Here is a 16,103-nt window from a genome sequence, read left to right as displayed (position 1 = left end):
CGGGAGACAGAGGTTCAGTGACCAAAGACCATGCTACTGCACTCCAGCCTGGGCGACAGAGCAAGACTCCATCACAAAAAAAGTAATTAAAAAAAAAAGCGCGAGTCAGATTTCAGCACTCCTGCAGGAAACGCTCCTTCGCTCCCATGGCACTCAGAGCAAAAGTGAGTTGTTTCCTTGGCTTTCAAAGCCACACAGTATCTTCCCCACCTCCTTCCACCCTCTGCCTCTTCCCTTTGTCTTCAGCCACACTTGTCCCATGTGAGTGGAACATTCTTCTCCCAACCTCCCCATTATGTTCTACCAATCAGTGTCTAGCCTGGGTCTTCCTGGGGCTTCTCCAGGTCTGCTCCCCAGTTCTTCTATCCCTGCATTGTGCCTTTGGAGCTGGCCTTGGAGGACCCCATCTGTGGGCTCTGGTGCCCTGTAACTTCTGACTCCAGAGACCACAGTTCCTCTCTACACATTCCAGTCTTCTCTGGGCTCCCTCCCCTTGCTCTTCAGAGGCCTGCTGCTGGTCCCACGGTATCTCCCCGTCCCTGACTGGTTTCCCCAACTGTGCCTCACTCAAAGGTCTCCCCAGTTACCCTACACCAGGCTCTGCTTCATCTCACAGCAGCCTTCCCTGTTCAATGTGACTACAAGGCCACCCTTATCAATCTCTGTCCCACTCCCTCCACTTCAGTTCTCCTCTTTTTTCACCATCACCTGACACAAACAGAACTAATCCATTTGTGTACGGAATTGGGTTCTTGGTCTCACTGACTTCAAGAATGAAACCGTGGACGCTCACGGTTTGAGTATTACAGTTCTTAAAGACGGCGTGTCCAGAAGTTTGTTCCTTCTGATGTTTGGATATGTTCAGAGTTTTCTTCCTTTTGGTGGGTTCACGGTCTCATGGGCTTCAGGAGTGAAGCTGCAGACCTTCGCGGTGTTATAACTCATAAAGGTCAGTGTGGACCCAAAGCACGAGCAGCAGCAAGATTCAGTGCAAAAAGCAAAAGAAAAAAACCTTCCACACTGTAGAAAGAAACCTGAGCAGGTTGCTCCTTGTCGCTGGGCAGCCTGCTTTTATTCCCTTATCTGGCCCCACCCACATCCTGCTGATTGGTCCATTTTACAGAGAGCTGATTGGTCTGTTTTACAGAGAGCTGATTGGTCCGTTTTGACAGGGTGCTGATTGGTGCGTTTACAATCCCTGAGCTAGACACAAAAGTTCTCCAAGTCCCCACTAGATTAGCTAGACACAGAGCGCTGATTGGTGCATTCACAAACCTTGGGCTAGATACAGAGTGCTGATTGGTGTATTTACAATCCCTTAGCTGGACATAAAGGTTCTCCAAGTCCTCACTAGATTAGCTAGATACAGAGTGCCAATTGGTGCATATGCAAACCCTGAGCTAGATACAGGGTGCTGATTGGTGCATTCACAAACCTTGAGCTAGATACAGAGTGCTGATTGGTGTATTTACAATCCCTTAGCTAGACATAAAGGTTTCTCCAAGTCCCCACTAGACTCAGGAGCCCAGCTGGCTTCACCCGTTGGATCCCCAACCAGGCTGCAGGTGGAGCTGCCTGCCAGTCCCGCACCTTGCTCCCGCACTCCTAAGCCCTTGGGTGGTGATGGGACCGGCGCCGTGGAGCAGGGGGTGGCGCTCCTCGGGGAGGCTCGGGCTGCGCTGGAGCCTACGGGGTGGGGTGGGGTGAGGTGGGGTGGGGTGAGGTGGGGTGGGGTGGGGTGTGGGCTGAGGCATGGCGGGCTGCAGGTCCCAAACCCTGCCCCGCGGGGAGGCAGCTAAGGCCTGGCGAGAAATCGAGCACAGTGCTGGTCGGCTGACACTACTGGGGGAGCAGGCGCACCCTCCGCAGCTGCTGGCCTAGGTGCTAAGTCCCTCACTGCCCAGGGCCGGCGGGCCAGCTGGCCACTCTGAGTGCGGGGCCGCCAAGCCCACGCCCATCCGGAACTCTAGCTGACCCGCAAGCGCCGCGTGCAGCCCCGGTTCCCGCCCACTCCTCTCCCTGCACACGTCCCTGCAAGCTGAGGGAGCCGGCTCGGGCCTCGGCCATCCCAGGAAGGGGCTCCCACTGTACAGCGGTGGGATGAAGGGCTCCTCAAGCGCGGCCAGAGTGGGCACCAAGGCCGAGGAGGTGCCGAGAGCAAGCGAGGGCTGCGAGGGCTGCCAGCATGCTGTCACCTCTCACATTTACATATTTATTCCCACACTCAAAAGTAAATTTCATCCTTGGGTGCATTTTTGGTGATTTTGGTAGTGGTGGTGGGTTTTTTTAATTTTTTTTTTTTTTTTTTTTTTTGAGTCAGGATCTCACTCTGTCACCCAGGCTGGAGTGCCACCGGTGGTGGGACCACAGCTACTGCAGCCTTGACCTCCCAGCCCCAAGTGATCCTCCTGCCTCATCCTCCTGAGTAGCTGGAACTACAGACATGTGCCACTATACCCAGCTAGTTTTTTTTTGTTTGTTTGTGAGACGGGAGTCTCACTCTGTCGCCCAGACTGGAGTGCAGTGGCGCTATCTCGGCTCACTGCAAGCTCCGCCTCCCATTCTCCTGCCTCGCCTCCTGAGTAGCCATTCTCCTGCCTCAGTCTCCCGAGTACCTGGGACTACAGGCGCCCGCCACCACGCCCAGCTAATTTTTTGTATTTTTAGTAGGGACGGGGCTTCACCTTGTTAGCCAGGATGGTCTCAATCTCCTGACCTCCTGATCCACCCGCCTCTGCCTCCCAAAGTGCTGGGATTGCAGGCGTGAGCCACCGTGTTTTTTTTTTTTTTGGAGATGGAGTCTCACTCTGTCACTCAGGCTGGAGTGCAGTAGTGTGATCTCAGCTCACTGCCACCTCCGCCTCCCGGGTTCAAGTGATTCTTAGGCCTCAGCCTCCCGAGTAGCTGGGATTACAGGTACACACCAGCACACCCGGCTAATTTTTTTGTATTTTTAGTAGAGACAGGGAGGGTTTCGCTGTGTTGGCCAGGCTGGTCTCGACTTCTGACTGCAAGTGATTCGCCGGCCTCGGCCTAACAAAGTGCTGGGATTACAGGCGTGAGCTATCACGACAGGCCACACCCAGCCAATTTTTAAATTTTATTTTTTTATAGAGACAGAGTCTTGCTATGTTGCCAGATTCTTGCTGTGTTGCCCAGGCTGGTCTTGAACTCCTGGCCTCAAATAATCCTCCTGTCTTGGACTCCCTAAGTGCTGGAATTACAGGCATGAGCCACCACGCCCAGCCCTTTAATGGAATTTTTTATTTTTGCTATTGTATCTTAAATTTCCCAGAGCTTTCTTTGTGGTTGGCACGTTCGTTTGTAAAGCACCCTGTCTTATCACATGCACAGGTCTCTTAGCTTTCTGAGTAGAAGGAAATGCTGAGTATTTTAAAGTTTTATTCTCCCTGAACTGTTTTGGTTTCTTCCAGGTTCCTCTTTCTGTTTTTCCTGTTTGTTTTGTTCTTTGCGTTTCATGGGAGAAGTTTGTTTCATTTAATCATATAGGGACTCTGCCTTAGGCTTGCCAAACACAGATGAGGCCAAGATATAGTCCCCAGTGCTGGGGGATTCGGTATGAGGACCAGACCCCAGTCGCCTTGCCAGTTATCCCTGGGGTGCTCCCCCAGAGGCCCTCTGGTTCATCTATTCTGGAAAGCAAACCTGTCGTCTTTGGGCTAGGGTAGGGGAATGGGGAATGGAGGTTTCCCTGCTTCTGAAGTAGATTTTCAATGTCCTCTAGTTTTCAGACCCATCTTCACTCCTACTTTCAGGGGTACTCGGGGCCAGCATTACTGAACCTTTACAGAGTTTTGTGGTACAAATTGCCATTCATCTGGGTTTCCCAACGCTGGCTTAGGGTTTAGCTCATCTGGGCTCCTAAACCAATTCCATTAGTCTGTTTCCAGCTTCTCAAATTTTGCTTTTGTACATCCAGTTCATATATTTCTTGTTCTTGAGGATTTCTTTCTTAAAAAATTCCCTTTGCTATCATTTTAGTAGACTCTGGGAGGGGGTGGTGGTAAACATGCATATAACCCACCATCTTGGCCAGATTTTATGCATTAATTTTTTTTTTTTTGGAGACAGAGTCTCCCTCTGTTGCCCAGGCTGGAGTGCAGTGGTGCAATCTCGGTTCACTGCAAACTCCGTCTCCCAGGTTCAAGCGATTCTTCTGCCTCAGCCTCCTGAGTAGCTGGGACTACAGGCGCGTGCTACCACGCCCAGCTAATTTTTTTGTATTTTTAGTAGAGACAGGGTTTCACCATATTGACCAGGCTGGTCTCGAACTCCTGACCTCAAGATCCACCCTCCTCGGCCTCCCAAAGTGCTGGGATTACAGAGGTGAGGCACCAAACCTGGCCTTTTTTTTTTTTTTTGAGACACAGTCTTGCTCTGTCACCCAGGCTGCAGTGCAATGGCATGATCTGGCTCACTGCAACTGCCACCTCCTGGGTTCAAGGGATTCTCCCGCCTCAGCCTCCTGAGTGGCTGGGATTACAGGTACACACCACCATGCACAGACAAGGTTTCACCATGTTGGCCAAGCTGGTCACGAACTCCAGGCCTCAGGTGATCAGCCCACCTCAGCCTCCAAAAGTGCTGGGATTACAGGCAGGAACCACTGTACCCGGCCTATGCATTACTTTTTTTTTTTTTTTTTTGAGACAGAGTCTCGCTCTGTTGCCCAGGCTGGAGTGCAGTGGCACGATTTCTGCTCACTGCAAGCTCCACCTCCTGAGTTGACACCATCCTCCTGCCTCAGCCTCCCGAGTAGCTGGGACTACAGGTGCTCGCCACCACACCCAGCTAATTTTTTTGTACTTTCAGCAGAGATGGGGTTTCACCGTGTTAGCCACGATGGTCTCGATCTCCTGACCTCGTGATCCACCCACCTTGGCCTCCCAAAGTGCTGGGTTTACAGGTGTGAGCCACCGCGCCTGGCCGCCTATGCATTACTTTTACAATGACAATTATTAAGGATTCAAAAAGTAATCTTGCATATTACTAACAAAAGGAAATATACAGGGTAAAAAAATCTTTTTTTTTTTTTTTTTTTTCCTGAGACAGGATCTGGCTCTGTCACCCAGGCTGGAGTGCAGTTGCATGATCTCAGCTCACTACAGACAGTTAAACAATCTTATGAGACATTTATATGATGTTTGGCAGAACACTACCAAGGTTTACTGAGGGATATAAAATAGGACCTTGTTCCTGATGGCAAGATTGTGTATTAGCCTGATTTCAGTTTCTGTCAATTGGGTAACAGGTTTAATGCAACTGACTTAAAAGAGTGTTGTTTTTTGTTTTTGTTTTCGTTTTTCCTAAATTAGATAAACTTATTCTAACATTGGGGAAGGAACAGGCAGGCAACAACAGAAAAATATTTTTTGTTTTGCTTTGTTTTTTAAGACAGGGTCTTGCTCTGTCACTCAGGCTGGAGTGCAGTTGCAAAATTACAGCTCATTGCAGCCCCAACCTCCTGGCCTCAAGCGATTCTCTTGTCTCAGCCTCCTGAGTAGCTGGGACCATAGGTGTGCACTACCACAACTGGCTAATTTTTTTTTTTTTTTTTTTAGAGATGGGGTCTCACCATGTTGCCCATGTTAAGTCTCAAACTCTTGGGCTCAAGTCATCCTCGTGCCTCAGCCTCCCAAAGTGCTGGGATTACAGGCATGAAGCCACTGCACCCAGCCTAAAAAAGTTTTTGAGGAAGGAGTAATATGTTTGAGATGGAAATAGTCTTAGGCATTGAAATGTGATAAAGTTACAATCACTAAACCTGTGTGCTGATGTAAGAAAAGACAGATCAGTGAAGCAGAATTGACTGACCAGAAATGGATGCTCTTCTACAAAAATAATTTTAAAACCGGGCCTAATGTATCAATAGAGAAGCAGATAAAAACGCAATAAATGGGGTTGGGACAACTGATTATATTACTTCATATAAAGATCAATTTAGTTGTTTATGCCGTATACCAAAATAAATTATCACTACATACAAATTTTTTTTTTAAATTAAGAAGCCTTGCTCTGTCGCTCAGGCTGGAGTGCAGTGGTGCGATCTTGGCTCACTGAAGCCTCCTCCAACTCCTGGGTTCAAGCAATTCTCCTGTCTCGGCCTCCTGAGTAGCCGGGACTGCAGGCATGTGCCACCACACCAGGCTAATTTTTGTATTTTTAGTAGAGACGGGGTTTCACCATGTTGGCCAGCTAGTTTCGAACTCCTGACCTCAGGTGATCCACCCACCTCGGCCTCCCAAATTGCTGGGATTACAGGCATGAGCCACTGTGTCTGGCCAATATTTTCAACCTATAGTGGAAATTGGGATTTTTGTGCTTAGAAATAAAACAGAAAAGGCCGGCATGGTGGTTCAAGCCTGTAATCCCAGCACTTTGGGAGGCCGAGGCGGGCAGATCACGACGTCAGAAGATTGAGACCATCCTGGCTAACACGGTGAAACCCCGTCTCTACTAAAAATACAAAAAAATTAGTCGGGCATGGTGGCGGGCACCTGTAGTCTCAGCTACTCGGGAGGCTGAGGCAGGAGAATGGCGTGAACCTGGGAGGCGGAGCTTGCAGTGAGCCGAGATCACGCCACTGCACTCCAGCCTGGGAGACACAGTGAGACTCCATCTCAAAAAAAAAAAAAAAAGAAATAGAAAAGTGACAAAGAAGAACACAATTAGGTTTGGTTACAAAAGTAAAATTATGTAAAAAACATTAATAAGCCAACAACAAACTTAGTTATATCTGCTACAAATACCCCTTTAGTTTGTTGTATCTTAGCATGATGGTACTTCAGTTGGATTAAAAAATTTTTTTTTGCCAGACACAGTGGCGCATGCCTGTATCCCAGCACTTTGGGAGGCCAAGGTAGGTGGATCACTTGAGCTCAGGAGTTTGAGACCAGCCTGGGCAACATAGCAAAATCCCATGACTACAAAAAAAATACAAATATTAGCCAAGTGTGGTAGTGCATGCCTGTAGTCCCAGCTATTTGGGAGGCTGAGGCAAGAGAATCACTTGAGCCTGGGAGGTCGACACTGCAGTAAGCCATGACCACACTCCAGCCTGGGTGACAGAGCGAGACTCTTGTCTCAAAAAAAAAAAAAAAAAAAAAGGCAGGGCAAGGTGGCTCACGCCTGTAATCCCAGCACTTTGGGAGGCCAAGGCGGACAGATCATCCGAGGTCAGGAGTTCGACAGCAGCCTGGCTAACATGGTGAAACCCTGTCTCTACAAAAATAAAAAATTAGCCTGGCATGATGGTGGGTGCCTGTAATTCTAGCTACTCAGAGGCTGAGCGGGAGAATCGCTTGAACCTGGGAGGTGGAGGTTGGAGTGAGCCAAGATCGTGCCATTGCACTCCAGCCTGGGTGACAGAGAGAGACTTTGTCTCAAAAAAAAAAAAAAAAAACTTTTTTCTCTTTTTATTGCTTTCCTGAATTTTGTGTTTTTTATAATAAGCATGAATATTCAATTAATTGAATTAATTGAAAATACAATTTATTAGTGAAAAAAACTACAAATCTGACCTATGCCGAGAGGTGAGAAAAGCAAGCAGGAATTAAGGAAAGAGGAAGAGAAGGCCGGAGAAAAACCACAAATCTGACCTATGCCGAGAGGTGAGAAAAGCAAGCAGGAATTAAGGAAAGAGGAAGAGAAGGCCGGAGAAAAACCCAAATCTCTCGAAAAAGGCCATTTAAGGAAACATGTAGGAAATCAAAGTTCAAGGCTGTCTTGCTTCATTTGGATTATGGAGCCGCTCTCCATCTGCTCCAAAACCAACGCAGTGGTTAAGATGATGCAGTGGTTTACCAGGGCGCAGGCAGCGAGAGTGTCCATCCCTGCAGGTCCCTGCAGGGAAGAGTAATTTATCCCTGGCGTTGTTTAGGATTGCCAGTGCAAGTGATTAGAAAAAACAAACCCACCTGGCCAAAGATTAGTTTCCTAAAACATTTTCCACAGACAATGCACCCCGTTCCTGCCTGGGCCTGGGAGAAACTCCCCTCGCCCCACTGATCTGGAGACAGATAAACGTAGGCTCAAATTTCCCCGACGCCCTTTCTGAATAAAACAGAAGATCTATTAGTGCAACACATCCCATCACTAGGTTCAAAAGTAGGTCAAAGCGAACACTATGGTCAACTCAATAGACGAGGCCCTGTAGCTAGAGGTTAGGTGAGAAAGCTCTGCAGCTCACCATCCCTTTCATTGTGTGTGTGTGTTTGTTTGTTTGTTTGAGACAGAGTCTCACTTTGTCACCCAGGCTGGAGTGCAGTGGCTCAATCTCAGCTCACCTCAACCTCCGCCTCCCGGGTTCAAGTGATTCTCCTGCCTCAGCCTCCCGAGTAGCTAGGATTACAAGCATGCACCACCACGCCTGGCTAATTTTTGTATGTTTAGTAGAGACGGGGTTTCACCATGTTGGCCAGGCTAGTCTCGAACTCCTGACCTCAGGTGATCCACCCACCTCGGCCTCCCAAATTGTTGATTACAGGCATCAGCCACCATGCCAGTCCCTCACCATCCCTTCCAAATCCCATCTGCACCACTAGTGCAGCTATATAGGCTCTGTTAGCCTCAGTTTCCCTGTCTGTAAATTGAAGAGAATAGCAGTTCCTCTTGCTATTGTGGAGTCTTGGTGAGGGTTCACTAGGGCAATGCACACGAAGCGATTTGCCAGGGCCATGCCATGGTGCCTCAGTGAATGGGGGCTGCTGCTCTTGCTTCTGCAGACGCGTCCCTTAGTGTTGGGAAGGACAGAGTAGCAAGACCAGAGTGGAGGACAGGGAGAGCACGTCTGGAAGAACCCAGGGGCTTGTCAGGGAGAGTGGGGGCTGCAGGGGCCAGGGAGAAGTAAGGAGGGTAAAGGATGGATGCAGGAAGAGAGGGATATGACACGTGAGGGAAGAGGCGAGGCAGGTCAGGGAGGAGCTGAAGGACACTTCTGGGAAGCAGAGGGGGAGAAGGAAGTTGGCAGATGGGAACCCAGGTGATAGGGCTTGACCCAGGGACTGCAGGGCTCCCAGGGCCAGCCACTGGGCACCTGCTGGGGGTTCCTGAATGAGCTCGTGACTGTGAGAGATGGAAGGTATGGGGCCCACCCTGAGGCACTAACGGGGACTCCACACAGAGACACATGACAAAGAATGGGTGAGCCACATCCTGGAGAGATCAAATCTGCCTGGAGGTCATGGGGAGAGGCCAGGCTGGAGCCTCATTTTGGAGAAAAAATGAAGGATAATTAGAGGGTCCGGCAGATGCTGAGGCCTGAGGAGTGGGGGCGGGGCTGGATCTGGAGGGGACAGTGAGGGGGATGGTCGGGGAAAGCAGATCAGATGTGGAGACAAGGGGGAGAGAAAAGGGGAGAGGTGGCAAAGGCCTGAGGAAGTGTTAGGGGCCAAAGAGAGAACTTAGGGGTCATCAGAAGAAGTGGGGTCTGAGGTGCTGGGGACGACGTCACCAGAGATCATAAAAGCCTCACTGCGGTGGGCAAAGTGGGTGCCAGGGCAGCTGGACTCACCCTGGGTGATGGAGAGTTTGGTCCCTTCGATGGACTGCCACTGCTCCTTCCCTGATCGTGTGTCCAGCTCGACTCGGCAGAAATACACAGACTGGTCCTCCTTCCGCAGGTTCGAGATCCTGAGGAAGCCGCTCTTCTGACCCTCTGTCCAGTTCAGAAAGAGCCGGTTTGCATAATCCTTGTGAATGGAAGGCGGCCTTGTGCGGTAGAAGAACTGCCCATGGAAGTGGCCCCGTCTCCAGGATATTCTCACATCGGGAGCTGTGGCTAACTCCCAGGGGTAATAGAAGGAGAAGGGGATTTCCACAGAACCACCCATGGAGGCTGAGAGGTGTTTTGGTTGAGTGACCCCATAAAGGTAGCTTGGACCAGATCCTGCAGAGCCACCTAGAGGAGGGAGGGAGTGAGTGGAGGAGAGACCTTGAAACCACCTCAGGACACTAAGAGGGTGACCTCAGACCCTCCCGCACCTTCACCCACAGGCAGTCGTGTGACAGGTGGCTGGACTGACCTCTGGCCTGGGTCTCCCACTCTTCAGGCATGGGGGAGAAAGGAAGGGGAGAGGGTGGGGGCACCCGCCCCTGTGGGACCCGCCCTTGATTCCTGGTGGTGGGAGCCTGGCCCCTGCCCCAGATGTCCCACCTTTGTCTTGGGTTGGCCCCTCCTGTGGTTTGGGCAAAGCCCACATCTGGGCGGTCCTGGGTACTCACCAGGCTGCAGAAATGCTGGTGGCAGCAGCAGGGGCAGTAGGGGCAGCAGCAGGGGCCGACTCATGGCCTTGTTCTTCTCCAGGGGACGGGGAGACCAGCAGAGCCGTCCAGGCAGGAGAGGGGCCCTGTGGAGGGGCCGCTTGGGGGTTGAGGTGAGTGAGGAGAGCCGGGCTCAGGCTCTGAAGAGGGCTGTGGGGGCCGGGAGCCTTCCCCAAACCCGTGTACCTCCGGGGTGGACCAGCACTTCCTTTATCCATCTGGCTTCTTTTCCCTTATTGCAAAAGGGCCTCCCTTGTGGTCAGTGCCAAGTCAGCCCTGCCCAAAGGCCGCAGTCCCCGTCCTCCTGCCGAGGGGCTGGGCCTGACCTTAAGGGGCTGGGCCTGACCTTGGCTGGCTGAGCCCCTCCCACCTGGATCCCTGCAGACCCCACCTCGCTCAGCCTCACTTCTCATCCTTCTCTCTGCCCAGGGCCAGCGCAGGCTCTTTCAGGGAGAGGAAAGGTAGGCCTGAATCTCTGCCCTTCTGCGCCCCAGATTCAGTCCTCAGAGAGGAGGAGGAGGAAGCCGGTGGAGGTCACAGGTGCTCAGCCCCCAGCCCAAGCAGCAGAGCCCCCAGCTTGTCCTCTGTCCCTCTCCCTGCCTGGCAGGGGTTCCCATGCAGTCCCCAGGCACCACCAAGACCCAGCTGGCCTCTTCCTGCCCCAGGCCCTCTTTCTTGGTGCAGGGACCACGACCTTGCTCAAGGGGTGAGGGGGCTAATGGTCCCCTGCACAGAGACTGGTCCTTCTGGAGGCCACCCCTTGACCCCCCAGACGTGAGACTGGATCTGCAGGCTCCCCTCTGACCTCCCGCCCTACACAGGAGGGGACAGGGCTCCGAGAAGCCCTGCCCCAGGCCACGTGACTTGCAGTGGTGGGTCCAGGATTGGAGCCCCCTCAACCCAGATGTCTGGGCCTGGCTGAAGGGTGGAATCTCTGGGCCTCAACTTCTGAGTGCAGGACAGGAGGCTGTCCCTTCATACAGCCCCTCAGGTCATTCCCTCCACACACCTGAACCCTTGGCTGATCCAGAACCTTCCTTGGACACAGAAGAAAGTGAAGGCTCAGAGCAACACCTACCCCGCACACAGTCCTGGGCCCGTCTCTAACAGGGGGATCTGCCGGCCTTTGCCTGGGGGTGGTCACTGGAGCAGGGAGCTTTGTTGGTCCACAGGGCTCCCTCCGTAGGAGGCTCTGCCCACCCTTTCCAGGGTGAGGTGGCATCAGTTGAGGGGCCGTGGGGGAAGACAGGATTTCATCAGAGGAAGTGGCATCAGCCTTCTTGAGACAGAAGCAGGCAGGGACGGGCCTCCCTTCTCTTCTTAGTCTCTTCCCTGGTCCCAGTAGGCTCCTCTGTGCTTCCCAGGGCCAGCCAGGCCAGCCTGCCCTCCCTCCCTTCACAGGCCTGAGGAAACAAGTTCCCCATGCTCAGGAAACCCCTCCGTCTGAGCCAGGCCCTAAACACCTCATTCTCTGCTTTGCAACATTCTGAGGTGACACATCTCCATTCAACCCACAGGGAAACTGGGGGACGGGGGCTTTGGGCTGAACTGGTCCCAGCTGGAAAGATGGGCTGAAGAGAGGACAAGGGACGACCTGGCTGTCTGGGCACGGCCTCGAGAGGGTGGCCTGCCCTGCCTGAGGACCTGGCTGAAATGTCACCTGCTTACCAGGCTGTCCAATGTGGGGGCCACATAGAACTTATAGCCAACAGCCTCTGGGTAGCTCTGGAGGGCACATGCTGCCCAGTGCTGCCACGTGCGGTCTCCTTAGATGCAAGGTGCACGTTTATGTCACTTTCAGGCCCTGGATCCAGCTGAACCCCCATGGGAGATTCCTTCTGTGTCAGGATTTCTGCTCTGGGATGGTGTGAGGTCTCCAGGATTTGTTCATCCTCCTCCCCCAACAGCAGTGACAGAACCTGGGACTGAGCCTGGGGCTGTGGCTCTCTCACAGACAGGGCTTCTGGGAGGAGGAGGAAGGCCTGGAGGAGGGCATGATTCCAACGTGGACAGAGCCTAAATGCAGCCCCTTAGTGCAGGTGCTCATGGGAGAGGCGTGGGAAGTCGTGTGTGGGGAGCAGGGGCAGGGAGGGGGTAAGTACCCTGCACCGCATTATGAGAACCACTGCTTGGATGTCCCCACATTCCCCCAACAAGTATCCTCCTGTCCTCACTGGCCACATCCATCCCTGCCCCAGCCCCTCACCCCTCCTTGGCACCCACCCTGTTCCTGCTTTCCTCTGATCCCAGTCGACATCCCATAGGCTTTGTGGAGTTCACAAGCCAACTGTAACATTCTTACAGTAATGCAAAGGACCTAGAATAGCCAAAAGGCCTTTACAAATGAAGAATGAAGGTGGAAGATTTATAATACCTGACTTCAAGACTTGCTGTAAAGCTTCTGTAATCAGGCTGTACTGTCCTCAAGGTACTAGAGTGTCCACAGACTGGAGTGTAGGGATGCGATCACCATCACTCCTGGGCTGAAGCGATTTGCTGACCTCAGCCTCCCGAGTAGTGAAGACCACAGGCACACACCACCACACACGGCTAAATTTTTTTTTTTTTTTTTTGAGAGATGGGGTCTCACTATGTTGTCTAGGCTGGTCTCAAGTTCCTAGGCTTAAGCAATCCTCCTGCCTCGGCCTCCCTTAGTACTGGGATGACAGGTGTGAGCCACCTCACCAAGCCCCACTGGATTGCTGATATTCTGGCATCTTGGACCTCCAAGACCAGAGAGAGGGGCTGCCCCTGCCAGAGCCAGCCAGTTGTTAGAGCTAGCAAATGACCCCTCTGAGAGTGTCCCTTTTTTTTTTCCCGAAACGGAGTCTCACTCTGTTGCCAGGCTGGAGTGCAGTGGCACGGTCTCGGCTCACTGCAGCCTCCACCCCGGGTTCAAGCAATTCTCCTGCCTCAGCCTCCCAAGTTGCTGGGATTACAAGTGCGCGCCACCATGCCCAACTAATTTTTGTATTTTTAATAGAGACAGGGTTTCACCACATTGGCCAAGATGGTCTCCATCTCCTGACCTTGTGATCTGCCCACCTCAGCCTCCCAAAGTGCTGAGATTACAGGCTTGAGCCACGGCTCCTGGCTGAGTGTGCCTTTCATATGCAAACCAGCTAATCCAGGGCCCCAATACTGAACCAGCTCTTCTAGCTGCCTCTCACCCTTCAGGAGGCAATATTTCTCTGCCTTCATCATCCTGGGCCAGGCACCAAATAACAAATGACAGCCCCTAATCCCCAGAGCCTGCTAACGTTATTCTAACTAGCCAATCCTAAACCTGCATACCCTTCCTTGCCTTTTCCAGGGAAAGCATAACAAAGAGTCTCACCCCCGTTTTCCCCTGGCTTCCTCTACTCCCTGAGGGACCCTGGTGCTTTCCCAAGTGGCCCTGCATGACTGTCTCTCTCGTTTCTGGGGATCTGTGAGGATACACTGCTTCCCTTATGACCCTCATTTCCATGGCCATACCTGATGGAAAGAAATGGCAGGTGCATTTTGTTTTATTATTATTATTATTATTATTTTGAGACGGAGTCTCACTCTGTCGCCCAGGCTGCAGTGCAGTGGCGCCATCTAGGCTCACTGGTTCCCTCTGCCTCCCAGGTTCAAGCGATTCTCCTGCCTCAGCCTCCTGAGTAGCTGGGACTACAGGTGCCCACCACTATGCCCATCTAATTTTTGTAGTTTTAGCAGAGATTGGGTTTCGCCATGTTGGCCAGGCTGGTCTTGCACACCTTACCTCAGGTGATCCACCTCCCTAGGCCTCCCAAAGTTGCTGAGATTACAGGCGTGAACCACCGCGCCCTGCCAGCAGGTGCATTTTATTTATTTTTATTTTTTGAGACGGAGTCTCGCTCTGTCACCCAGGCTGGAGTGCAATGGTACAATCTCGGCTCACTGCAGCTTCCACTTCCTGAGTTCAAGTGATTCTCCTGCCTCAGCCTCCTGAGTAGCTGGGATTACAGGCACCTGCCACCATGCCCGGCTACTTTTTGTATTTTTAGTACAGATGGGGCTTTGCTATGTTGTTCAGGCTGGTCTTGACCTCCTGACCTTGTGATCTGCCTGCCTCGGCCTCCCAAAGTGCTGGGATTACAGGCGTGAGACACTGCACCTGGCCCAGCAGGTGCATTTTAAAAGAGCTTTTAACTTTCTGGACAATCCCAGGAGGTAGGCAGCATCTCTGTATGGTCCTCAATTTATAGAGAAAGAAACGGAGGCCGTGAGGGTGGTTCTGAGCCTAGCCTGAGGTCACATGGCCCATGAACGTCCACTGTGGCATCAGGTCTGAGCTTGGGGCCCGTGCGGCCAACCACTTCCCCATTCAGTGACATCAGCCGGCAGTCCTCTGGGCCTCTGTGACAACCACGCTTCCCTTTTCTGTGTGTCTTCCTTCTGCACAGGGAGGTGCTTGAGGGCTGGGGCACTGGCTGGTGTAGCTTTGGATCCTTGTCACCCAGTGCAGTGTGCCTGTCACCCAGGGCAGTTAGTGCTGACCAAATGTGTATGGAGAGGGTGGAGGCATCTTCAAGGAGTGGGGATCAGGCGACGATCATTTTCAGTAGAGAGGGGGTTTCACCATATTGGCCAGGTTTTTTGTTTTGTTTTGTCTTTTTTTTTTTGAGACAGGGTCTCTCTCTGTCACCCAGGCTGGAGTACAGTGGTGCAATCACAACTCACTGCAGCCTCAGTTGCCACCTGAGGGCTCAATTGATTCTCCCACCTCAGCCTCAAAATGTGCTGGGATTACAGACATGAGCCACTGTGTCTGGCCCAATCACGCCTTTATAATGAAGCCCATAAAAACCCAAAAGGGATGCAGAGAGCTTCTGGATAACTGAACTCATGGAGCTTCCTAGAGGGTGCAGTGCCTGGAGAAGACACGGAAGCTTTGCACCCCTTCCCCCAGGCCTCCCTCTGTGTATCTCTTATATCTGGCTGTTCATCACTATCCTTTGTAATATCCTATATCTTTATTTTGAGACAAGGTCTTGCTATGTTGCCCAGGTTGGTCTCAAACTCCTGTGCTGAAGTGAACCTCCCCCCTCAACCTCCCGAAGCACAGAGATTACAGGCATGAGCCATGGCGCCAGGCCCTATAATATCCTCTATAAGGGGACACATGTGAGTAAAGGGCTTCCCTGAGTTCTAGGTGCCATTTTAGAAAATTAATTGAACCCAAGGAGGGGATCATGGGAACCCCAATTTTTATAGCCCTGTGTCGGAAGCACAGGCACCACGTGAGCTTGCGACTGGCATCTGATGCGGGGGCAGCCTTGTGGAACTGAGCCCTCAACCCATGTGATCATAGGAAGCAGCCAATTTGCTGTACTAGCTGTGGCCAACACACCGTCTCTGACAGTGTTCCTGCCCCTGCCCATTCCTTAATGATTCCCTTTCAGCCAGGCACGGTGGCTCACACCTGTAATTGCAGCTATTTGGGAGACTGAGGCTGGAGGATTGCTTGAGCCCAGGAGTTTGAGACCAGCCTGGACAACTTGGCGAAACTCCAGTACCACTAAAAAATACAAACATTAGCTGAGTGTGGGGGTGCATGCCTGTAATCCCAACTACTTGGGAGGCTGAGGCACGAGAATGGCTTGAACCCAGGAGGCAGAGATTGCAGTGAGCAGAGATTGCGCCACTGCACTCCAGCCTGGGTGATGACAGAGTGAGGCTCTGTCTCAAAAAAAAAAAAAAAAAAGATTTCCCTTCTTAAACTTGCTTCCAACTGCTTTAAATCTGTGAGTGCCATCTGTTTCTAGCGGGGATGCTCCCTGCATCATGACTGGACGAAGGTACTGCAGAGCAGG

At 52.0% G+C, this 16,103-nt stretch overlaps 1 protein-coding gene across 7 annotated transcripts in view; it reads right to left on the bottom strand.

The window, feature by feature from the left end:
* The window catches only part of PILRA (paired immunoglobin like type 2 receptor alpha), a 29,843-nt gene extending 18,328 nt beyond the window's left edge, over nucleotides 1-11,515 (bottom strand). Inside the window, exons 1-4 of one of the 7 annotated variants that reach the window (XM_054560266.1) lie at nucleotides 11,360-11,505; nucleotides 10,243-10,381; nucleotides 9,533-9,919; nucleotides 7,491-7,863 (exon numbers count right to left, since the gene is read on the bottom strand). In XM_054560266.1, the coding sequence (XP_054416241.1) occupies nucleotides 7,736-7,863; nucleotides 9,533-9,919; nucleotides 10,243-10,381; nucleotides 11,360-11,503 (798 nt within the window). In that variant the 5' untranslated portion in view covers nucleotides 11,504-11,505 and the 3' untranslated portion in view covers nucleotides 7,491-7,735. Of the gene's footprint in view, nucleotides 1-7,490; nucleotides 7,864-9,532; nucleotides 9,920-10,242; nucleotides 10,382-11,359 lie in introns of those variants that run through there. The other 6 variants (XM_054560264.2, XM_054560265.2, XM_054560262.2 and 3 more) reach the window with 6 other exon arrangements.
* Between the last annotated feature and the right edge of the window lie 4,588 nt (nucleotides 11,516-16,103).

This window comes from Pongo abelii, chromosome 6 (genome assembly GCF_028885655.2).
Source record: "Pongo abelii isolate AG06213 chromosome 6, NHGRI_mPonAbe1-v2.0_pri, whole genome shotgun sequence".
NCBI classification, from domain to species: domain Eukaryota; kingdom Metazoa; phylum Chordata; class Mammalia; order Primates; family Hominidae; genus Pongo; species Pongo abelii.
The sequence above is the reverse complement of the archived record's forward strand: the minus strand, read 5'-3'. Positions and strand labels throughout refer to the sequence as shown.